Below are 25,299 nucleotides of genomic sequence, written 5' to 3'. Positions count from 1 at the left end.
TGAAGAAAAACTTTAAGTTAAAAGTTTTTAGTGTATAAAATGATTAATATAAGTAACTATCTTTAGTAAGAAACATTGTATTCTTGAAAATTTTAGAAATTTAGACTTTTATTTTTAATACTTAAATTTCTTTTATTAAAAATAATTTTCAAAAGCTATTATTATATTTATAAGTAAAAGTTTTGTATCAAGACTTTGTTTTAGGAAAGGAAAAGTAGATTTCAAAATTATTAAAAGTATCTAGATATAGTAATCCTTGCCTGAAAAAAAGAAAAGAAAAGGAGAAAAAGAAAAAAAGAAGAGAAAAAGAAAGAAAAAAAAAAGAAAAAAAAATAAAAAGAAATAAATATAAGGGAATATTTCTTAACATTAAAATTTTCTAAGCTTTAAGTTGGTCTCATTTACTAAATATTTATTCTAAATTGGACTACTATATTTCTAAATCTAAATTTTAGTAACTCCTAAAGAAACTCATATACATATCATACATATTTAGTTTTTAAATATTGAAGTCACTCGAGGACAAGTAACATTTTAAGTTTGGGGGATTTTGATACGCCTAAAATATATAATATTTTTAGACACATTTTTATACCTATTTTTTAAATATCGCGCTTTAATGGAAGGTATTTTTGTGTTTTTCTTTTAGGTAGTGGTAAAAAGATGAAAAGTGCTTAAAGGAGTGAAAAAGGATCAAATTTTAAGTGTGGGGCCTCTGGCGCTTAAGAGCCGGTTAAACAGAGAAGGCCGCGCATAAGCACTAGAGGCCCCGCGTTTAAACGCCAGTGGCAGTTATTGAATGAGTAAATTCGGTTTTTGTGAATTTTAAAGAGGTTATAAGGCACCTATTGGTGTAATATGTGGTTACAACCACCATGGACGAAAATTATTGCAAATGGATGCATCTCTTCGGAAAATACATCGAATCAAGACACATTTTGAAGAGATACCAAGGCACCTTTTGGAGAATTATAAAAGAAGGAAGAGATTGAGACTTTGAAAGGGGTTTGAAAGGGGTCCTGGAAGTACTGGGAAAGTTTTGAAAGTTCTAAATTTGGGGAGTTATTTGGAGAGATGTTCAAGCACCACATATTTATCCTTTTTATTTTAGTTTTACGTTGAGAGTGTTGTAAAAGAGAAGAGATTCAAAGGGACTTCAAGAGTTTGGTGGAGGACTTGAGATAAGTTTTTATCTTTTGTTTTAGACTACTTTTGGTTTTAATTGAGACTTGTTGTTGGTTTGACAATGATTTCTAGTTTTAAACTAAAGTGTGGTTTTATTTTCTCCATGGATTCTGAGTATTTTTCTTTATATTTCTTCTTAACATGATAAGTAATTAAGTGTTGGATGAAGTTGTGGAGAGTATTGATCTTTAATGTTGGAAGAAGCTGTGATGATTTAAATCCATGTACTTCATTTAATTCTTGATTTGGCCAATCTAGATGTTAAAATTTGTAGTGAGAACAGGTAAGAACCGGGCTGGTATTGTCTCAGTCAACAATTGGAAAGAATCACATGAGATTGTATGAATGAGAATGTAGTCCATGCGATTGAGTGCAAATAAATAGGGAAATATTCATTGAAGAGTGTAGAGTTAGAGGACTTTAAATTGGCAGGTTAAAACCCCCAAATTGGTTTATTGCTTTAGATTCTGAAACGAGATGTTAGACCCCAGGTGGAGGGAATCGAGAGAACTCTAGAGTGAGAGCTAGTACCTTCCTTGCCTAGCCGATCTTTAGAACTATTAAAACTTTAAATTAGTCAATGTTCTTTATAGCATCTCTAGTAAGGTAAGGGTAAAGAATATTATTGCTTCTATTTGGCACAACACAATATGCATACTTCCACAACAAAATTCTTATATATATTAATGATTCATGATAAGGAGAAAGATCTATTCATACTTAGTGTTTTTCTTCTACAAAAACTCAAATTATCCTCTTAAGTTTGTTCTGTTTTTGTCAAAATATTAAAATTACCAAAAATATTTAAATTTTCTTTACTACGAAAACATCTTTAGTTTAAATAATTTTCTTTTTAAAAATAAAAAGTTTTCCAAAAAGTGTGTATTGCATATCTTCCCTATGAGTTTGATATTCATGTCTTAATCAAAAAGTCTTATATTACTTGATAACGATACGTATACTTGGGTAGTATCCCAATATATGTAAATTAAAAGTTAAATTCTTATTTTTCTTCAGAATCAAGTTTTTGGTTTTGTTGCAAAATAAGAAAATATAAGTGAAAAATATAATCATAATTACTGTTATACTATTGCATATAAGCAGTTTCAGGATCAATCGACCACAAGTTAGTCTGCCTCGACCGATCAGTCACTAGTCAGCCTATTCCATCGACCACCTCAACCGATCTCCCCATGTGCCACCTCAGTCGATCATCAAGCCGCTTCCTTAACCGACCAACGAGCTCCACCAACCGATGAGATAACTAACGATGAGCTCCAACTAACAAAAGATCAGAATACTCTGTATTACTCCCCTATAAAGCAAGGGTACCAATGTAGTTTTATCTTGTGTCCTCCTATCATCTATAAATAGGATTCTTTCATGTATTAGGGGGTTTTTTGGACCCTTCTCTCTTGACCCCTCTCATTGAGAACTCTCTCCCTTCTCGATGTAACCACTACATTCGTTAAAACAAAATGACCATAGTGCCCGAGAAGACCCCGTTTTAGCCCCCAAGACCAAGTCCCTATGCACACAATCTCTCTCCTTTCTTTACCTCTCTGTTTCTCGCTCCTGATTCTGAACGCTCTATTCCTTAAATGAGATTCACTTGACAAATCTGAATTCAACATGAGCAAGTTTAATGACAATTTAGTCATATTTATTTTTCAATGACTACTAAAAAGCTTCCACAACGACTCATAATAGCATCCAAATAGTTAGTTTGGATGGACTGATTCATCAAAATTCAAAAAGTTAAACCAATTAAAATTTTGTCAAAACCAATCCAAATGAAATTAAAATTTAATTCAATTTAATTATTTCAATTTAGAACAAATTAAAATTTAACCTTTTCTTCTAATGCAAGCTAAAAAATAATTAAATCTTAAAATTCTATGTGAAACTAAAAATTTTCCACTTTTAAATTTTCTAGCAATATCTTTAAAAGAATTTTAAACTTAAATAAATATATAAACTCATTTTAAATAAATTTAATTTTTTAAAATTAATATTATTCTATTCTTTTATTTATTTAACTTAATGAATATTAAAACTAGTCCAAAAACCAAAAACCAAAAACTAAATATTCAAATTAAAAAAAAAATCGGAGGACCGTTATTTTAAAACCAAACTAAATCAAAAGAGTTCAATTTAATAGTTAGTTTTTCTCCAAGAAAAAAATGAACACCCATAGGTGCTCCACGAAAAAATGATTTATCCAACGGTCACGTATAGCTCCACGAAATAGAATAATTTAGGGTCCTTTTGGAGCAGCTTATTGGGGTGCAGTTGCAGTATGGAAACGCCGCAGGCGTGTTTGAAAAACACGTTCAACCCAGCTTATTTGTGCTGCTCCGACGCACTTGGAAAATTTTGTTAATAGATGGAGAAGCGGGAAAGGGGTCACGTCCTGCGTCTGCTTCGCTCGTTAGGGTGAAGAATTCCTCCCGCGCCCCTCTCTGCTCCTCCTCGCCCTCGCCCTCCCCGATCTTAGCTCCTTCAACCTAGTGAAGGTCGACACAAATGAGGTAACATTCGACCCTCTACTCTCCCTTACCCTCATCCTCGTCATCCTCGATTATGAAGGAATTTTTAACGAAAACCTGTATTCTAGCCTCAAATGAGGCATATTTTCAACCCTTCACTTGGTCCTCACTACATTTTTCTGTAAATGCATCATCGTTTGTTTCAGAGGTTGGATGCAGTTATTACGGAATGTTGTCTGCTAGATCTGAATTTTCGAATGTTTTATATTTTTCCTTCTGCTGGTTTGGATGATAGATCTGAAACATTACTTTTCAATATTTTACTTGGGAATGTTGGAATAACTACTCATCAATTTGTTTGATCACACTTCACCAATTTTTTTTTTTTTAAGAAGAGGATCCACAGTGTTGGATTTAACTGATGTCACTGCAATTTGCCTACATTGAGGAAGGTGAATTAAGCCAAAGCAACAAATTTGCTTGTTCACACTTCACCTGTTATAGTTGTTTCTTATTGTTGTTCAGACAGAATATTTGGAAACTATTGTCATTTTGCCTGTTGCTATCATATTAAAGCTTTTTTTACTTCTAAGAATTGTTAGTTGAAAATGGGAAAGAATTTATTTTTCTTTTTCTGAATAATTCTGAAGGATTTTTATGCCAAAGAATGGTGCTTGCCCAAATAGGTCCATTAATCTTCTATTTAATTAGCTATTGGATTTATGACTTTCTTTTGATGTATATTCCAGAAATTTCTAAAGATGTTTTAGAACTTATTGTTAATCAATTAATGTTGCAGATCTACAATTACACTCTCTGGCCCCATCTCTTCGTCTTACAAGTAGTCCCTTTGGATGATAGATCTGAAACATTACTTTTCAATATTTTACTTGGGAATGTTGGAATAACTACTCATCAATTTGTTTGATCACACTTCACCAATTTTTTTTTTTTTAAGAAGAGGATCCACAGTGTTGGATTTAACTGATGTCACTGCAATTTGCCTACATTGAGGAAGGTGAATTAAGCCAAAGCAACAAATTTGCTTGTTCACACTTCACCTGTTATAGTTGTTTCTTATTGTTGTTCAGACAGAATATTTGGAAACTATTGTCATTTTGCCTGTTGCTATCATATTAAAGCTTTTTTTACTTCTAAGAATTGTTAGTTGAAAATGGGAAAGAATTTATTTTTCTTTTTCTGAATAATTCTGAAGGATTTTTATGCCAAAGAATGGTGCTTGCCCAAATAGGTCCATTAATCTTCTATTTAATTAGCTATTGGATTTATGACTTTCTTTTGATGTATATTCCAGAAATTTCTAAAGATGTTTTAGAACTTATTGTTAATCAATTAATGTTGCAGATCTACAATTACACTCTCTGGCCCCATCTCTTCGTCTTACAAGTAGTCCCTTTGTGATTCTAGGTGAGCATACTATGGAGTTAATATGTCAAAGCAAATCCTGTATATAAGGTCATATCCCATGTTATTTGAATTTGTTGGGAGTGTTCCTCAATCTCTTTGTAGAGAAAGGGACTGATGTCCTATAGAAAGGACTAGATTGGATGAATCTTTGAAGAGTTTCCAATTTTCCTTGTCAACTGTGGGAAAAAAGAGCAGCTAAAGATAATACGGGAATTGAAGAGAATAGATGATAGATGTGGTTAAACAAAATAACTGTTGAAACAAATTTTAATGGGGCATTTACATACTTAGCACTCAATTCCTATGCATTTTCCCCTATGCACTTACATATCAATTCCTATGCACTTACAAAATATAATGGGGCATTTACGTTCATACGACTCATTTGCTTACATGCTCTGTTTAATATTTGGTCCTGAGGCATTTGTTTACAAGCTCAAATTATCCATTTTCGCTGAATACTTCACCTCATGATGAAAATCTGAGTCGTTATATTGTGTATCTTGCAGTTTTCATCAAATCAATAGAAGCAATTATGAAATATCTTGCATTTGAAGTGAGTGGTGACACGGGCTTTTGATTTGTATTCTGAAAAATCCAGCATTCTGAGGCATTGTTGAATTAGTGAATGAACAAGGCATATGAATTTATTAATGGCACGGGCTTTTGATTTTTAACTGCTATAGATTGGCAGAACATTGTTTAATATTTGAGTAGTAACTTTCCTATTGCCAGAACATTACTGCTGATTTGGAACATATGAACCTTCCTATTGCCAGTACTCTTGAGATGCACAGTATTTGTGTTGAGGGAAGTACAAGTAGTCATTCACTTACTGAAGATCTTTAGATGAGTTTACTGTTGAGATGAGTTGTTAGACTCTTGAGATGTGGTATTGGTTGGGACTATGGATCTTTTTATATCTAATAATATCCAGTTTAGTCTGTTTTGATGTTGAAGCAAATAGTCATTATGTTTCTCATTCTTGAAAGAAGAATATTATTTCAAAAGCTTTGCAATTACTTCATTAATTGGCAATTACCTTCTGTTATTCTCTAGTTTAGTAGGGTGCAATTACTTTTATAATTCTCTAGTTTATGTTTATCATTGTAGAAACTATAATATTGTTGCAATTGCTTTGCAATTACTTTTTCAATGATTTCGTTGTAGTATGGATTTGTATTTTATGTTTTTATTAAGAATTTTGTTTGTTTCATTAAAATGTTTGAATCTATAATAATGGTGTTTGCACTTTGTTTTAAATTCTTTGTTTTGTTTTGTTTGTGTTTTTTTTTTGTTTTTTTTTTTTTTTTTTTTTTTTTTTTGTGCAAGGTCAGTGATGAATGATGGAAAATATGGTCTTATGAGTTCTTTTGGATGGCCGATTTGGTGTTCTTATCTAGTGTTGCATGTCTATTCCTAAAGAAGGCAACTGACATCCTCCATTGTTTTGGGTACATCGGCTTATGAGGACTTATCTGGATGGCCTTTTTTTGGTGATATACACATCTGGCACAGGATGATTGTATCATGTTGGTATTGCGTTTGGAATACTGAAGAAGGCAACTTAGGTCCTCTCTTCTTGTCAGTGCAGTGCAGCGGTATATGAGGATCTACTGGATGGCTTTTTTTGCTAATTTGCACATGTATCCCACGACGATCGTCTCCGTGGGTTGAAGGCAACAAAGAACTCATTTTTTGTGAGGTCCACTGTCTCCATTCAGTGACAGACACGTGGATTGGAGTAATTACTAGTATGTAATCGCACACTCACTTTTTTTTATGCCTATTTCAGTCGAATCGGTTTTCGTTTATTTTGGTTCTCTTGTTATTTTATAGAATGTAATTTAATTATCTAATTTGACAAATAATTTTCAATTTTTTTATCTCAATAGTAGCATGAGCTCTAAGATTTCAAAGACCTCCCGAGTTGTGTTTTGTTATTGCGAACTGCAGTCTCCCTTACGTCATGACAACATCATAGTACTGGGAGACAGTTCTACAGTTATCAGAGTGGTGTTGCAGCGCGATGCGGTTTATTCTGTTGGGCGGACATTCTATCATACTTCGTTGCTGACAGTGATTGTTGCACGATAATTTTCCAGGAGGACTGCAGCAAATGACAGACGACGTCAGAGTTTTAAACTAAACATTTAAATATTTTTAATTGTACTTGTAATTGTATTTCTCTTTATTTTATTTCTTCTGTTACTCACAAGATAGTGAACAGTGTATTCTATTTTTTTGAACTGATCTGTAACAGTTTGAGGCTTTTATTCTCTGTATTATTTCTTTCATGTAGTTCTGTTGAAAACAATTTCACCAAACAGGACCAAAATGGTCATTTATCTAACAACTATCAATAAATTATTCTGAATTAGCTCTCCCAAACAGCAAGTTAGTTTATTCTGATCTGTAACAGTTTGAGGCTTTTATTCTGTGCATTATTTCTTTCATGCAGTTCTATTGAAAACAATTTCACCAAACAGGACCAAAATGGTCATTTATCTAACAACTATCAATAAATTATTCTGATTTAGCTCTCCCAAACAGCAAGTTAGTTTATTCTGATGATCTGTAGATTATCAAATTATCAGAATAATTTGTTTATCAGTAAATGATAAATAATCAACCGCTGCCCTAAACAGACCCTTAGTTAAAATCCAATGAGTTGTTCCAAGGGATTATATTATAAAAGAAAAACGCTTTATACTGCCATTTCATCTCATAATACAAAACTTCAAATCTCACATCTTCATTTCTAGTCATATATTCGCCTCAACAATTTCACATGCATAAATCAGTCAAGAAAACAGTGAGAATTGAAACCAGATTCAACTATCTTGAACTGACACTGCTAAAATGGAAACCAAAATAAAGCAGAATGTTGAAACTGTACTCCAATAGCAGACCGCTCACACAACATTTGTTCAGTTTAACTAATTATTAATCACAACACTTCATGTGAATGTAACAAACCAACGACAAAATTGAACTGTATTTATATAACAGGAAAGGAGCCATACTTCACTCTTTACTGGGAAACTGAAGTCTGGAGCGGCAACGAAACCTCGACTCCTTCGGATTCTGAATTCCTCTCAGCAACAACTTTTGACATCCCAAACATCTGCAGAATAGAACGCAAAAAAAAATCAGAAGAAACATAAAAATTTTACAAACATATTTACCCAACTGATTATTAATACTTAAAACTGTTACCCACTTTCTTTATGGTCTTTTTAAAGCAAGATTTGTGTTCATCCATTGAAGCATGGATGAACTCGTCGATATGATCTCTGACGTCCTCCAAAAATGTTGCACTCTCAGACTTTTTCTTTCGACATGACATAAGGGCCGGATCAATAGCTTTGTTAGTTGCTGATTCTGCTTTCTGGGACTCCATGAAACTTTGAACTGTTTCTCGTTAGACAGCAACTGAAATTTTGTTAAAATATTATTAGAGCAATTTTTTTTTAACGAAAAACTAAATATTTAAACCATTGCAATCGTTATAGTTGCCTTTGAACAACTATAGACTCACCTCTAGCCCCTACTCTTAGTGCCGATTGTCCTCTTTGACATGAAAAAGGGTTACAATAGTGAAAGTTTTCTTTAAAAAAGTAAAGGTGCTGCCAATAAATGCAATCATTGTTTTGCTAAAAAACCAGTGAGTTATGCATTTCACACAGCTGATCTGATCCAGAATTGAAAGTGTGGAAAGCTTTTAAATTCAACAGAAACTTGAAGATTTTTTCCTTATGTCTATGTTTACTGGTTTCCCCTTAAAAACAAGTTTGTTAGTTGTTCTTGTACAATAATTGCTTAAAAAACAACTCAAGTGTTGTTTTTAAAGTTTTCCACATGGGCATCAGCTTCTGGGAATGATTTTAGTTCACATATAAAAAGAAATAGGTGGAGTGAATTTAGGTTAGTTCACATGATTCTCTTCAACTAACTTTCTCTCTCCTCTCTCCTAAGCAACAATTGATTGAATTTTAGATTTGCCATTTTGTATTTAAATGTCTGCCCAACTTATATTTGCCAATCAATCATTTCAAAACCATCACAAGAATAACTTTGTCTCCTGGATCACAACCCATTTTGGATCATTTGCTCCTGAGAAAGAGCTTTTTTCTACCATTGTTGCTTGAACTAATTCCGACATTTGTTTCTTCTTATATTCATGGTCTTCTGAGCAAATTAGGATTGTTAATACTCTTTCATTTGATGAAGATCAACAATTGAAGTGGAGTGCTTTCATTAGGGAAAGAGCAAAACCCATGAATAACTGACCATATATTTTCTCTTCCTTTGCAAGCACAAATTGTCTTCTTCTAAAGAATATAGCATCCATATCCTATAAATATGGGCTACCCAAATCACCAACTAAAAAGAAAGTTGTGCTTTTAACAAGAAAATATATATTGACCCTATTTAAGGATCTTTTATTCCCATGCTCTTCTCAAACTCTTATGAAAATGGAGAAATAAACCAGCAAAGTATATATATTTTCTCATTCTTACAAGCACAAATTTTGGCGTCAACTAAAGAATATAACATTCCTATTTTATAGACATGAATCACCCCATATAATATGTGACATATATCAAGTGCTACAACTTCAATCTCTACAAAAGCAAACCTAAGAAGCTGCTCAAATTAAAAAGTAAAATCAATACTTTCAAGAACAATTATAAACTAATTTTTAGGGCCTACCAAATCACCACAGCTACTCATTTTATCCCATTTGATCTGGCAAATTAACTCCTTTCTTTTTTAATCTCCAGGTCTTGCTCTTATTTTCCTTTTTTCTTCTTGTATTCATGGGCTTCTGACCAGCTTGAGATTGCTCATTTTCATACATTTGATGGAAGTCAGTAACAGAGATAGAACCTTTTGTGCTTATCATCATATAATTTGGTAGTCTTCTCCATCTCCTCTGAAAGTGATAATAAATTGACAAATTTTGAGCATGTTTTTCCTTTACATGCATGAGTGATGTCTTCTAAAGAATATAGCATCCCTATAATCTAGATATGATTTATATAATATAACATGACACATATTAAGTGAAACAACTTCAAAGACTACTTGATCAATAAAATCTCTAAATAAAGCAAACCAAGGACGATCTAATGACTTACAAATTCAAGAAATTCTTAAGATTGTGCCTTATCATTTTGTAGTAGCAGAGCTTTCAATCTTCTCCTTTGCAGTTGCCTGTAGTATTTTTTGTCCAATAAAAAGAATCGTGTTTTTTCCCTTAGAGGCAATAGATTTTATGGTAGCTTCAGCAACATCAACAACAAAAAGAAGGCTCAAGAATGTATGAAAATTTTCATAAAAAACTGAATATTACAAAATAGATTTTTCATTCAATGAAATTTCTGAAGTAATTGCCTACCATCGAAAATTTGTTACATTTTTTTTTTTTGGTCCCTTGAAAAATACAATCAAGCTTCATGTAACGCAAAAATAAAATAAAAACAGGTGTTAAATGCATGAACCTATGAGTTAGCTCAACCGCTCGGTAAATACTGCATTCCTTTACCATGATTGTACTTTGTTACATATTCTTGTATATTGGCTCATCATGTGCTACAGATTCTACCATGATTATACTTTGCTTCTTCAAATTTACAATCTTTTGACCTCTAATCATGCTAAAATGGAAAGTTCATAGTTCTTAGATTACAAATTCAATCACATTAAAATGTGAGAGAAAAACTTTAAACAAGTAAATATGATCTTTTTAAATAGACCATACTTATCGATGGTGAATGGATGCACCATAGCGCAACGAATTTCATGGAGTCATAGCGCAAGCTGAGAGGTGTGTGATTTTAAATATGATGCAAAATATTAAAAAATATTAAAAGAATATGAATAAATATGAAATAATATTAAATTGAAATATAAAATAAAATTATAATAAAAATAACAAAAATAATACCTAATGTCAAATGCTCGATGCCTCAATTACTTAAAATTCAAAACAGTATAATTTTTTGTAAGTCTAATTTTTCATAATGTGTCTGTATACCTGTGTGTCTGTGTCTGTGTCTGTGTGTGTGTGTGTGTGTGTGTGTGTTTTGTGTGTGTGTCCGTTCACTTAAAAAAAATTAGTATTAATGGTATTTTTGTGGTGATATTAAAATTTTGAGTGCAATAGAAAAAAAATTAAAGTTTAAATAATAGATAAGCAAATATAAAAAATTTAATTGTATGAAAGTAAATTTTCTTTTATTTTTCTAATATTAAACCTTAAAAATAAACTTAGCGAGCAATATAAGGGCAATGCACTATGCGCCATTATCAATACATGATGCAAATGACAGTCACTTTGGTGTGCCACGCCACATCATGCAAATGGCATCAAGGATTGTGTTGTGCCGTGACATGCGCCATGTCGTGTGCCATTTTGCAACATTGACATATATGCTATAGACCATGATAAATGTTGCAACGAGCTCAAACCAATTGTTATTACCTCAGCTTTGATTATTCCATTAAAAAAATGTCTAATTTTACTTCTAACCTAAAAATGAAGATCATGGATTAAACTTTAAATTCTGTAACTGTTGATGCATTCACAATGGCAAATTGGTTTCTTATATTGAATACAACAACTTTTATTTGGCCAAGTGATAGTGCAATAGATGCTAGTAGTGCTACCTTTAACAACAAAAGCTTCAAAGGTAGACATCATTATGAGCATTGGTTACTTTGTGTTGGTAATCTGATTAGTTATCCACTTGGCTATCTCTTATTTCATGTTGAGAAGATTCATAATCCTTAATTTAAACATGAAAAAAATTACATGTAAGTTAAAACTATGCCTTCCTTTTTTATTTATTTATTATTTATTATTTTATTTTTATATTTTTTGAGAGGGAAGGGGGGGGGGGGGGGGGCATTCATGCCGATTATGATTCTGATTTGGATTTGTGGAAAACGTTGCATCTAACGAGAGTTTATCTAAGATAAGAAATCAGGTTTACTACCATTTCCTTAAAACCAAGAAGTGTGATTGTTGTCCTTACTCATGGATTGCTGAAAAACAACAATGCCAGTGATATTCTTAGGTTTTCTGTAAAAGATAGCGCCAAGTAGTGATCAACTAGTAATTATTAATGAATCTTTGGCAACAATAAACGTTGGATGAGACAGCAAAGGCTAAAGGATTGGTTCAACCAATGATTGTGCTGCTGCAAACCCCGCAAAACCTTGAATGTTGGCCAACAATGACAGGCAAAGAAGAAAAAATAAAGGCAATATTTAATAGAGTTTTTTTTTCCAACTTCAAGCTTCATATTTTATAGGCTTCTTATTTATAAAAAGTAGGATCATATTCATATCTATCCATAATGCACAAATTAAGAATACTAATCCTAAATTTCCTACATTTCAAAATGAATTTAGCCGTCCATCAAAAATAATTTACTAATAGACACTTGATGGGTCAAACCTTACAATAAAGAGGATAAATATTCACGAGTGAATATAGTTTAGTTTCTTTGATTCTCAACAATTAAATTTATCTTCTCTCTCTCCGCCCTCCAAGCTGTCTGTTATTTAGTTTTTTTTATTCTCACCAATTTGTCCCTAAGGGACAAATTACAAAATTTTCAATAGTATGGATTAAATTGGAGCACTACAAAACTCTCAAATAAAATTGGTCACATTGGAATAATCAATGACCATTTTGGGATTTAACCCTTCGAAAAAATATTTGTGATGATGTCTTTTGAAGAAAAGATGTACTTTCCATTTCATTATAACAGGTTGGGGTTATATAGTTTGGCCTGGTTATAGAAGCTGGTTTGATTTAGTGAAAACATAAAATTCAAACCTATATTGGAGTTTTATTTTTATTTTTTTTTTCCTGTGTCTGATATTTTGATGTAGTTATCATATTAATTGAGGATATGTCAACTAATAGCTTAGTTTTGGGTCAATTTCAAAACTAAACTATTTGCTTCTAACGCGAACAAAATGCACTGCACATAGATTTTGGATGGTTTAATGTCACGTTAAATTTGCCAGACATATTTGATTATTTTATTATCATTTAAATTATAATTTTTGTATTTACTAATTTTCCTTCAAAGAAACATTTTTTTGACAATACCTAGTGGTATGCCATCTATGAATCAAATTTTTATTTGCTTAATCTACATTCAAAGCATCATTATGGTTATATTTAAATACCTAAACACTAAATTTGAATAAAAACTGGTATCAAAGCTTTACGTTATTACACGTCACTCAAAAGCAACGTTAATTATCATTATAACAAAATAGATCTTGAAAGGAGAGATATTAATTGTGAAAATTCACTTCACCTAGGAAGAGAGGAATCTCACTAAATCAAGAACAATTTCATTACTTAGGAGCTCAGTAAAAACTATGAGTAGAAACTGTCCTCAATTGCTCAATGCGAAGCTTGCAAACAAAAAACATGAGAGATGAAAGTAGGCACAGCATAGAGATACAAGTCTAAGTGGTTTAATCAGATTGATCTACATCCACTATAAAAAAAGAGAAAGAATTTTTTTTTAATAATGAAAGAAACTATAGTAAAGAAACTCTTATAAATCTCCCCAAACAATTATAACTTTTAATTTTACCTTAATATAAAAATACAATAATAATAAATGTAACAAAAAACTCTTAACAGTATCTTAAAAATACTGTACATGCATTCTCCTGCAGTTGCGTATTGTATTGAATGAGTGGTGATTTCCTCAAAAAATTTGATCGTTATTACTTATATTCATCTCATTTTAGAAATTCACCATGTTGATTAAAGTTCCCGAGAAGATCTAGCGTCACATCGAAACCAATATAATTTAGATAAGATTTTAATTTAGCATTGATTATGTAAATTATGGTCATAATGAAAGGTTCACCGTTCATCAATAACATATTTCTATGTTACAAGACCTATAATGTCTCCAATAATTAATGTTAATAAAATTGAATATGGATCCACAAAAGGTTGTAATAGTTGAGTTGTCTTCTTAAGATACTCAATGATCTTGAAAGAAATTGATATCCAAAGAGCTTCTATTGTAGGGAGAGATCATGGCATCTCAAAATTATCTCTACATAACCTTAAGCGACCTTCATGTTTGAAAAATTAGTAAGATTACAAAACTGATAAATCAATATGATAAAAGCATTAGCAACAACCTCCAAACAAACAATATCTCAATTTTGAATTCAGAAATATATATGATAAGTAGGTGAAATTTGATGCAACACATGAGGAAATTTCTAAGAAATTCCCAAACTTCAAATTTTTTTATGTTTACTTAAATTAAATTTTATCTAATTATTATGATTACAATTATTTTAAATAATATTATAAGGTTATCTAAAGTTAACTTCAAATTAATTTAATTTTATCTTGTAAATCCTACAAACAAAGGTAGATGACTGTTATTTAGAATACTAATTGAATGAATGAAAATTAAAATATACTCTTTTATTCCTCCACCGCTCTTTCCTCTGTCTCTCTCCCAGCATATGGTTTCAACACCTAGAGCTTTCGTTATATGCTCTCCTCCCATCACATGTAGCAAACCGCTACAGTATTATGCATGTGTTGCATTAATGCTGCAATAATCAAGACCTAATCCATTCAATTTTTCTCAAAGTCCTCCTTTCTTCAATTTCATCATATAAAATGAGAGATCAAACAAATCAAAGGCCCTCAAAGAATCAAGGTAGAAGAAGATCAACCACGAATTCATCATCAGAGGTACATTATAAATTTGGCATTAAACAATTCTTTTTCTAAATTAATTTATTATTAGCTCCATGTTTCCTAATGGCAATTGTATATAAAGCTAGTCACCATATCTATCCAAACCACCGTGGCACCTATAAAGCCTAATAAAAATGTGAAATATATGCTCCAAAAGGTTATAAGACTCGGACATCAGTTATTACATTAAGTGATACATGTATATATTACGACAATTGGTTAAAATATTATCTAAAGGTACGAGATGAAGGTACCAAGGAATCCTACAAACAATCTTTCTTGTAAATCTCAAGATAACTGTGGAAATCATAGACCGGGGTCATTGCCAGTTGTAGCTATCAATCTATAAATTCAAGGGAATTTAAGAGAAATTGCAACCAACAGTCTATTAATTGCAAGAATCACTCCATCTGCTGTCCAACAGATTCAGACATTAAGTCATCTCTCTCTGCAAGCCACCAACAACATTACAAAAAATTGCTACCTTAGCTCCAACAAAATTCGCCAACCTGCAAGGCCACCAACTAGTTGTATGCAAGCCCTCTCCCTGCTGTAAACTGCTCCTACTGTTGTTCGCTATCAATTGTTGGCTGAAAATTAATGGGCTTTAGTTCCACATTCATTCCAAACCTTATTGTACATAATAAGACTAATTTCTTTCTAGTTATTCTCTCATTTATGTGGCCAATACTAGCATGTTTTCATTACCTAGTTGTCTGTCAATTCTAGGTGAGCTTTGTATATCTCAACAACTGTGCACCATTTATACTCATTAGAATAACAAAAATATAGTATTCTTCTATATTTTTCAACATGATAACAGAGATGCCTTTTTCTATCTTCCACCCTCTCTCTACCTTCCAACTCTACGGTTTCTAACTCTCCCTCAAAATTCTTCTCAAGTTTTTTTTTGTTCAAGCCAAGATGATGTTAAAAATAAAATGGCTTTGAAAAGAGAACACTCTTTTGGTACAACCTCATTTCCTGAATCACGATCCCATGACAATGTTGTTATCCAAGAAATCATGTCCAATTCATTGATTATATAGCTAAAACTAAATCCCAGACATAAAAATCAACATAGATGTGGTTGCCCAAAAAGGTAAGATATTTCGTGGATTGAGTGCTAAAATAAAAGGCCACAATCTTTGATCATGAACTCTAAAGTATATGATAACATGGGACAAAAGAAGCCTCATAATTTCATTCTTCATTAGTGCTTAAGAAGCTATACAGTCAAAATTGTTGATAGGTTAATACTACAAGTAACCGGCAATGGGTTATCAATGTCACTGGCTTACTAGGTCTTAACTCAATTCTCTTGATTTGTAAACTTTATTATAGCTAATTATCAATCACTAAAATTATGAGAGACATGAGTTATAATACTAACTTATTACTATTCGTTCTGAATTCAAAAATATGATCTCAAAAAGGATAATCGACAAAGTGAAAGAGAAGCTTACCTTTACATCCTAAATGTTGAAGAAAATCCTACAAGGTAAGAAAATAAGCTCACTATGCATCTTCATCTAACAAAAGTACAATAATATTGTGAAACTTTCCTCAGTCACATAAATTTCATGTACCTAAAAAAGCTATTCCCCGCCCTCTTCATCAGTACGGATCCTGAAGTATTCCATGATGAAAGTTGGATGGTCGAAGTGGAGGATAGGTGATTTATACACTTTGTTGCTAACCACACTAAAATCACTTGGATTTTTTTGATAAAGGAAAATTTTGAAACAACATCCTTCTTCTATATAGTATTCTTCTATATTTTTCAACATGATAACAGAGATGCCTTTTACTATCTTCCACCCTACCTTCCAACTCTACGGTTTCTAACTCTCCCTCAAAATTCTTCTCAAGTTTTTTTTTTTTTTTTGTTCAAGCCAAGATGATGTTAAAAATGAAATGGCTTTGAAAAGAGGATACTCCTTTGGTACAACCTCATTTCCTGAATCACGATCCCATGACAATGTTGTTATCCAAGAAATCATGTCCAATTCATTGATTATATAGCTAAAACTAAATCCCAGACATAAAAATCAACATAGATGTGGTTGCCCAAAAAGGTAAGATATTTCGTGGATTGAGTGCTAAAATAAAAGGCCACAATCTTTGATCATGAACTCTAAAGTATATGATAACATGGGACAAAAGAAGCCTCATAATTTCATTCTTCATTAGTGCTTAAGAAGCTATACAGTCAAAATTGTTGATAGGTTAATACTACAAGTAACCGGCAATGGGTTATCAATGTCACTGGCTTACTAGGTCTTAACTCAATTCTCTTGATTTGTAAACTTTATTATAGCTAATTATCAATCACTAAAATTATGAGAGACATGAGTTATAATACTAACTTATTACTATTCGTTCTGAATTCAAAAATATGATCTCAAAAAGGATAATCGACAAAGTGAAAGAGAAGCTTACCTTTACATCCTAAATGTTGAAGAAAATCCTACAAGGTAAGAAAATAAGCTCACTATGCATCTTCATCTAACAAAAGTACAATAATATTGTGAAACTTTCCTCAGTCACATCATGTACCTAAAAAAGCTATTACCCACCCTCTTCATTTGTACGGATCCTGAAGTATTCAATGATTAAAGTTGGAGGGTTGAAGTGGAGGATAGGTGGTTTATACACTTTGTTGCTAACCACGCTAAAATCACTTGGATTTTTCTGATAAAACAAAATTTTGAAACAACATCCTTTTTTTTAGGTAGAATTCAAGTTGGATGGTTGAAGTGGAGGAATGCATCGGGCTTATTGTGTGATAGAAAAGTTTCACTTTGACTTAAAGGAAAATTTTATAAGATGGTGGCGAAACCTGCAATGTGCTTTATAGTGCAGAATGTTAGCCTTTAAAAAAGAAGCATAAAACCAAGTAAAGTGTTGCTGAGATGTAAATAATGCTTAGGTGAATGAGTGGCATGACACTTAGAGACAAAATGCGAAATGAATGTATTCGTAGCTCTTGTGACAGACAAGATTACAGAGAGTCACCTAAGATAGTTTGGTCACATTAAATGCCTGACCAACTGATGATCCACTTCGGAGATTAGATACTTTAGATTTGACCTGTGTTAAAAAAAGATAGAGGTAGATCTAAAAAGACTTGGGCATTCTGTATAAAAAATGATCTTAATTTATTAGAACTAAATGAAAATATGATACTCAATAGAACACAATGGAGAAAAAGGTTTCATGTAGCCGGCCTCACTTAGTAGGATAAAGACTTGTTATTGTTGTTGTATCCTTTTTTCAAAAATTCCATCCATTCAAACAAACCCAATTCAAAATCAATAAACAAGAATTTAGAAATAACACAAAGAAAGAATATTTCATTCAATTCTTGGATACTATCTTCTTCAAATAAAAATTGTTCATCAAAGTTTTGTATCCAAGCTCCCCAACTAAGGACAACAAAATTCGACAGCTCATGAAGGTTACTCAATCAATTATGATCACTAAGAATACATCTAAAGATTACTGGAAGAAGGATGTCTTTGTTGCTACATATATCATTAGGCGTATCACATCCAGAAGTCTAAAATTCAAAACTCCTTGTTAAGCCTCCAAACAAGCCTATCATAAAATACTTGTATCCAACATCCTTCTCAAGCTGTTCAATTTTTCTGTTTTTTGTGTTATCCTTTCTCATCAAAGAAGCAAACTTGACCAAAAAGCCATAAAAACATTTTTATTGGTTACTCTTCTTATTAGCAAGGATAACAAAAATAATTCTCCTAATAGTCTTAAAAAAATTGATGATGTAACTTTTTTTTTATTTTAACAAGTCCTTCTCTAGAACCCACATTTAAGGGGAGAATACTAACTCATGTAAATATGAGTTTTGCAACAATAATAATCATATTTTATCTCAACCTACACAACTTCTGAACGTACTTGAATTCCACATATCTAAATCTTAGTAATTCAAATATCCCAAAAGCTTCAAAGAACAAAAACAAGCAAGAAACAAATGGATTGCCTGTTACATATAACACAAAAAATTCAAGTTACAAAGTGAAAACAAAACATTTCACATAAACTATACCTGATTTGTCCCGAGTCCTAACACTGCTTAATAAAGACAAGACAATACTAAACTTGAGGATGATTTAAATATGATTACTATTGCTCTCAAGAAAAGCACAATCAGTTGCATCAAACAACTATTTTCTACAACAAATTTTCTCTTAAGTTCCATGATTTTGCAAATGAATATTTCTGGAATGAAAATTCCAAATACCATTCAAGAAGCCTTACAAATATGTAAATAGAGAAATGCAATATATGAAGAATTTCAGGCTCTTGAAATAAATAACATGTCGAAACTTTCAAATCTTCCCAAAAAAAAATAAACAACTTAGATGGAAATGGATCATTAATGTGAAATACAAAGCAAACAAAATTATTGACCAATACAAAGCCATGATAGTTGCAAAAGTTTCCATAACCAATGTGAAATTGATTATCAAGAAATTGCTAAAATCAACATTGGCAAAATGATTTTTTCTTTAATTGCTAATTTAGAATGATCACTTCAACTAGATATAAAAAAAAAAATTTCAAATAGGAACTTAGAAGATAAATTCTATATGACAATCCCTCCTAAATCTAATAGTAATAGCAAGAGAAACTGAGTTTGTAGGCTCATGAAATCTCAATATAGCTTAAAACAAACAACAAGATTCAATAGATTTACCATGATAATTAAAAAGCACAGATTTTCTGAAAGTTAAGCCAACCACACCTTTTACAAAAACAAAAAACAAAAAATTAAAAAAAAAAGAAACTGACCATAAAAACTCTATCTTAATTATATATGTTTATAATATCATTGTAAGAGAAAATCATAAACAAAAGAAAAAAAATGAAAGGTGTCCTAACAGAAAAATTAAATTAGATTAAAAACTTTGGTTCATTAAAATATTCTTGGAAATAAAAAGATTAAATAAAGGGATATTTATCTCTCAATGGAAATACAACTTGTACTTATTATAGGAACTAACATGCAAGGGTCTAAGCCTGAAAATACACCAATGAATCCTTTAAACGAAGTCAAAACTAAGGAAGATTCAATTCATATTAACGAAGGGAGGTACTAGTGATTAGTTGGAAAATTTATTAACCTTTCCCACATTAGACCTAATAAATACTTTCCAGCTAATATTGTTAGATAATTCAAAAATAATCAACAAAGGAGCGCTTTAATGTTGCATATAAGGTAGCAGCATATCTTAAAAAGACACCTAAAAAGGAATTATTCTTTAAGAAAGGAACCAAAATAGGTATATAAATCTTCAATAATGTTAAATTAAGCAAGATTTATAACTAATCATAAATCTACATTTAGTTTTTGCTCATTTATAAGGGGAAATTTAGTTACGTGAAGTAGATCTAAGTAGCATTGAAGTAGAATAGAGGGATATGGTTCATGGAATTAGTAAATAAATTTAGCATAAATGACGCCTCGAAGAAATAATTTTTTCCACAACAAAATCAAAGTAAAATGTAGTGTGACAAACGAAAATTAGTGTTGCTAAAGAAACTGCCCACTATGTTAGAGCCATGCATTTTGAAATTGATAGAAACTTTATAAAGAACAAAAATGAACAAGGAAACGTCCAATTTAATCACATTTCAGCAAAAAATTGGATAGTTGTAATATCTACTGCACACTAAAGTACTTAATCAATTAAAATTTGACGACCTAACTTTCAAGTTGGGAATGATTAACATATATTCCTAGCTTGAGGAGGAGTGTGAAATCCTCAACGAAGTGTCAATAAAAACTGCAGCAAACATTTCATAAATTCAAGGATCACTTAGAAATTACAAACAACAACAACAAACAACAAAAACAACAACAACAACAACAAGCCTTTTATCCCACTAAGTGGGGTTGGCTACATGAATCCTTTCTTACATTGTATACTACTGAGTTTCATACTTTCATTTAATTCAAATTCCAAGAATCAATCCAATATATTAATTTCAAGAATCACTCCACCTACTATCCTACTCATTTTCAACCATATCATCAGCTAGCTCTCCCTATAACCTGTCAGTTACAGTTCTGTAATCAGCTCCAGCAAATCAGTCACCTTGCAAGGCCCCTAATTGGTTCTGTGCAATCTCCCTCCTCGCTGGCAAGCTGCTTTTGTTGTTGTCCACCAACCCTTGTTGGTTAAGGGGGTATTTATTCCTACCTTTATTCTATAGTTAATTGTAATTGATTAGGCTAGTTTACTTCTTGTTTTTTCCTCATTTGAATCTGGTAATGGCCTGTTTTCATTACCTAATTGGCTTTGCATTCTAGGTATGCTTTGTGCTCTTATTAATTGTACATTATTTATAACTAATGCATAAGAAAAATGTAATATTATTCTTTTAGGTTTTTCAACAATAACACATAATTATCGTTCTTACACTTATCCATAGGACAACAACAATGATTTATATTTCAATGGATCTCATAATTACAAAAATATAAAAACATTGAAACTGTGATTATCCTCACCAAAATAGATCATGCAATGGTTTTTCTACTGAAAGGCCCTCCATCCTCATCTAAAACTACTTTATTATGATGATAGATTTTATTATATATCCGTTTGTCAAACTCCAAAAGTTTTATGTAATGCATCAATATTAGAAGTTTAGACAAGCATTCCACCTCCAACAGTTCTAAAACATTATCCTTGTGCTTTGATAGATTCTATAGATGAACCTAATGATGATCAGACATATCTTTAATCAAGCTTCTAGTTAAACCTAACCTTAATGCTGCACCTAAAATAATTCTAACTATAAATCAATGATCACCTTCATGGCTATTACTGAGACTGAGATATATCTTCTGCTCTTTGCATTATAGAGATGAAAAAATAAGCTTATTCAGAGAATTTGATACACTTGCAAGATTCTTCTCCAAATATGCAAATTGATCAACATGTTATAAAAATATTGCTTGCTTTCTCAATAAAAGCATAGATCAAAGAATTTTTAGTATATCTCTCGAAACAATTTCTCCACTATAAAATATTATTCTTCTCTCTCTTATCATGTGATGCACACTGAGGACACTAAAAGGTCGTGCTTGTTGGATTTTCCTTCCTCTTTTAGATTTCTGAGAATGACGTAATATGATTTCAATAGCAGATTGTGACTTTAAAAAAATTTCCCTTAACGTTTAAGTAGGGTTTATTTAAAAGCTAACTGAGGACACTAAAAGGTCGTGCTTGTTGGATTTTCCTTCCTCTTTTAGATTTCTGAGAATGACGTAATATGATTTCAATAGCAGATTCTGACTTTAAAAAAATTTCCCTAAACGTTTAAGTAGGGTTTATTTAAAAGCTAAAGGATCAAGGTTTTTTATGAGTGTGTTCCATCATAATTAAATATAAATTTTGCCCAAGGCAGATAACACTCTATTAAGGCCATTAAATATTTAGATTTAAATGGGTGGTCAACTTAAGATCCCATGGTTTCATCCTCAAAGGTCAAACCGGTGGATCGAGGGTGTGATCTCCTTTCTCTTCTCCGAGTTGTCTTTTTTTTTCCTTCGAGCGTCAAACATTGAAACTGTGATTATCCTCCCGCGCACAAAACTTCGCAATTCGGAGAGTCGACACGTTCGATCGCCACAATTCGCATCGCTTGCACTGTTATCTGTCGAAGGCTCGAATAAACATTTTGAAACGATCGATTGCGGGTCGAAATTTAATTTTGACGCATTTTTGACCCGATTGTCGACGACGTCGTCCGAGCGACCCCGGATGACAAAACAGACTGCACCGGCACGTCCGGAGCGTCAATTTTGCCTAGGGAGGACACCCATTTTGTTACGACGCCGCGCGCGAGTAAATTGCATATAATTTAATATATATATATATATATTAATTTATATAAAACCAATTCTCCCTTTTTTCGCTTTAAACACTAAATCCCTAAACGCACGCACCCGAGTTTTGCCTCCCTTCCCTCCCCCGTTCGCGTGTCTGGCCTTTCCCTTTTCTCGGTCTCGAGCCACCCGAGCTCCTCCTCCTCCACGCGAAAGAAAGTTGACCTCGTTCGTCCTTGCCTTACATTCTTCTGCCCACGGCCTTCCTTCCCGAAGCCTTGACAGTCTCCCCGAGTTGTTTTTTTTTTCCTTTTCCTGGTAGTTTGACTCTGGGAAGTTTGTTCCCTGGTACACATGAACGGAGAATGACAAAATCTTCTCTTCTTCCTGATGCTTCCCTCGCTGCTACTGGGTCCGAGATTTTTCGGTGGTTTCGCCTTCTATGAGCAGGAAGCGCGTCCTTTTCTTCGTTGGCCCGATTCGAGTGTCGTGGATCGAGGGTGTGATCTCCTTTCTCTTCTCCTCTCTTCTCTGCCTATAAAGATAGTTTCTTTGGATTTTTTTGTGGTTGTTGAAAAAGTTTTCTGAGAGGGATAGAAATTTTTTGCTGTGAGGGAATTTTAGGAGGAGATTCCTGTGTGGTGAATTCTTGTGTTGCAGTGCTTTACTTTGGCATTATAGAGGTACCCCTTCTTCCCCCCTCTTCTTCGGTGCCCTGTTTCCTTTCGGTTTTCCTCTCTGTCGAGCCTTTGAGCTTGGCTCTGTTGGATGATACAGCATGCTAGTTCATTTTACTTTGATATGTTGTTGAGATATTCACTTCAAGTGCCTTTAGAAATGGAAATGTGGGCATGTTCTAAGAGCTAAACTAGGTTACTCGCTTAAACTAATAAACTAGGGAGGCTATGGCATATTTGTGATTTTTGTGGCATGTTTATGTTGGAAACATTTAGGAAGTTGAGACATGACTTTGGAATAATTTTTTGCTCCTCTTGCAAGCATGTTGGGATGAGTGTTATGAAATATTGGAGAGGTTATCTTGCCTTTTATGAATGCTAGGGAGTTCATTTCTTGCAAGCATGTTGGGATGAGTATTATGAAGTTTTTCACTTATTTTCATTTAGCATGAAATGTTGGAGAGGTTATTTGGCCTTTCATGAATGCTAGGGAGTTCATTTTACTGTTTTATGCATGTCTGGGGGCTCGATTTTGGCTTCCTGTCTGTTTCCCTGACTTGAAATATATGCTATGAGAAAAATCTATTTATTTTGCCGGAGTCAGTGCTCATTAAAAAGAACTAATGGACGTTTCTCTGTTTTGCACTTCACTAAATATTTCTGCATTTGTTGGAATAATTTCATGCTTGGGATATTTAGGCATGCAGGTTGTTTCTAAACTTTGGATGGCTCGGTTTTACCTACAGACTGCTGGGACTTTAATTTCTATTAAAGTATGAATTTAAATCAATGTTTGGGCCTGTTTTAATCTTGTTGAGCTCGGTTTTGGCTTCTGCTTCTTGTTGAGCGCAGTTTTGGCTTGGTTTGGAGTCTCGGCTTTGGCTTGAAATGGCTAGAAATCTATATTTTTTTTTATGGAAGTTTAGAATTTAATATTGTTGGGTGTGGTTTTGGTGCTTCTTAAATTCGGTTTTGGCTTGTAATGGCTCGGTTTTGGAGCTGTGTGGGCATTCGACCTTCATTGCAGGAGCATGAGACGTTGACCTTTTGTTGAGGTGTTGAAGTTCTCTTTGCTAGCTTTAAGAAGCTCATTTTGTGCTCTTACTGACTTTCGATTTGTTTAAAAGTGGCTGGGATTTTAATTTCTATTAAAACCTGGATTTGTATCAATGTTTGGGTCTTGTTTTTGCCTTGCTGGGCTCGGTTTGGCTCTAGTTGGGGGCTTGGTTTGCTTTGTTTGGCCTTTACTCGAGAGAGGGTTTGGAGGTGGTTTTGCTGGCTTTGGTTCCTACTCCTACCCGTGAGACCCATTGGAATTTCTTGAGTTTAATTTATCCCCTCTTGTTGAGTTTGCATCATTTGGATGATTGTAGATGGATCAAACCCGTTACTTTACTTTGAGAGATTGGTGATGTTTTGTACTCTCCTATGTATATCAAAACTTGTAGGGAATTGATCCGGGTTTGCCTTAGCCGTGAGCCTCACTTGTTGTTTCTTGTTTGCCTCAGTTGTGAGCCTCCCTTTCTGGTCCTTACCCGTGAGGCCTATTGGAGGTCATTGGGTGTGGTTTAGTCCTCCTTACTAGGCTTGATTGGCTTGAGCGTTGTGGGTGGAAACATGAATCAAGTTTGTCATCCCAAGAATTATAATCACTTTGGTTATCCTCTTAGGTTTGTCAGGGAGGCATAGTAGTCATTGGTGGTTCCTTTTGGTCACTTTGGGTTGTGAGCCTTAGTGATTACCTCCCTTCTGGGTTGCTTTGGCCGAGAGCCCTAACTGTTGTTTCCTCTATTCGATTGACCCATTGACCCCGGCCATGAGTGGTTCTGTGGGAAGGTTTCGTGCTTATTTAATGTATGAGGCTATGCTTATTTAATGTATGAG

The 25,299-nt window shown here is 32.9% G+C and overlaps 1 protein-coding gene across 9 annotated transcripts in view; it reads right to left on the bottom strand.

Moving 5' to 3' along the window:
• Positions 1–7,965: 7,965 nt before the first annotated feature.
• The window catches only part of LOC110036313, a 34,247-nt gene continuing 16,913 nt past the window's right edge, over positions 7,966–25,299 (bottom strand). For 3 of the 9 annotated variants that reach the window (XM_020740719.1, XM_020740724.1, XM_020740720.1), the window contains 2 exons: positions 8,326–8,537; positions 7,966–8,229 (listed from right to left, as the gene is read on the bottom strand). In XM_020740719.1, coding sequence (XP_020596378.1) covers positions 8,137–8,229; positions 8,326–8,505 — 273 coding nt within the window. In that variant the 5' untranslated portion in view covers positions 8,506–8,537 and the 3' untranslated portion in view covers positions 7,966–8,136. Of the gene's footprint in view, positions 8,230–8,325; positions 8,538–8,643; positions 9,346–9,818; positions 10,042–10,246; positions 10,323–17,892; positions 17,968–25,299 lie in introns of those variants that run through there. The other 6 variants (XM_020740723.1, XM_020740725.1, XM_020740727.1 and 3 more) reach the window with 5 other exon arrangements.

Source organism: Phalaenopsis equestris, unplaced genomic scaffold (genome assembly GCF_001263595.1).
Source record: "Phalaenopsis equestris unplaced genomic scaffold, ASM126359v1 Scaffold204990, whole genome shotgun sequence".
In the NCBI taxonomy this organism is placed as follows: Eukaryota; Viridiplantae; Streptophyta; class Magnoliopsida; order Asparagales; family Orchidaceae; genus Phalaenopsis; species Phalaenopsis equestris.
The sequence above is the reverse complement of the archived record's forward strand: the minus strand, read 5'-3'. Positions and strand labels throughout refer to the sequence as shown.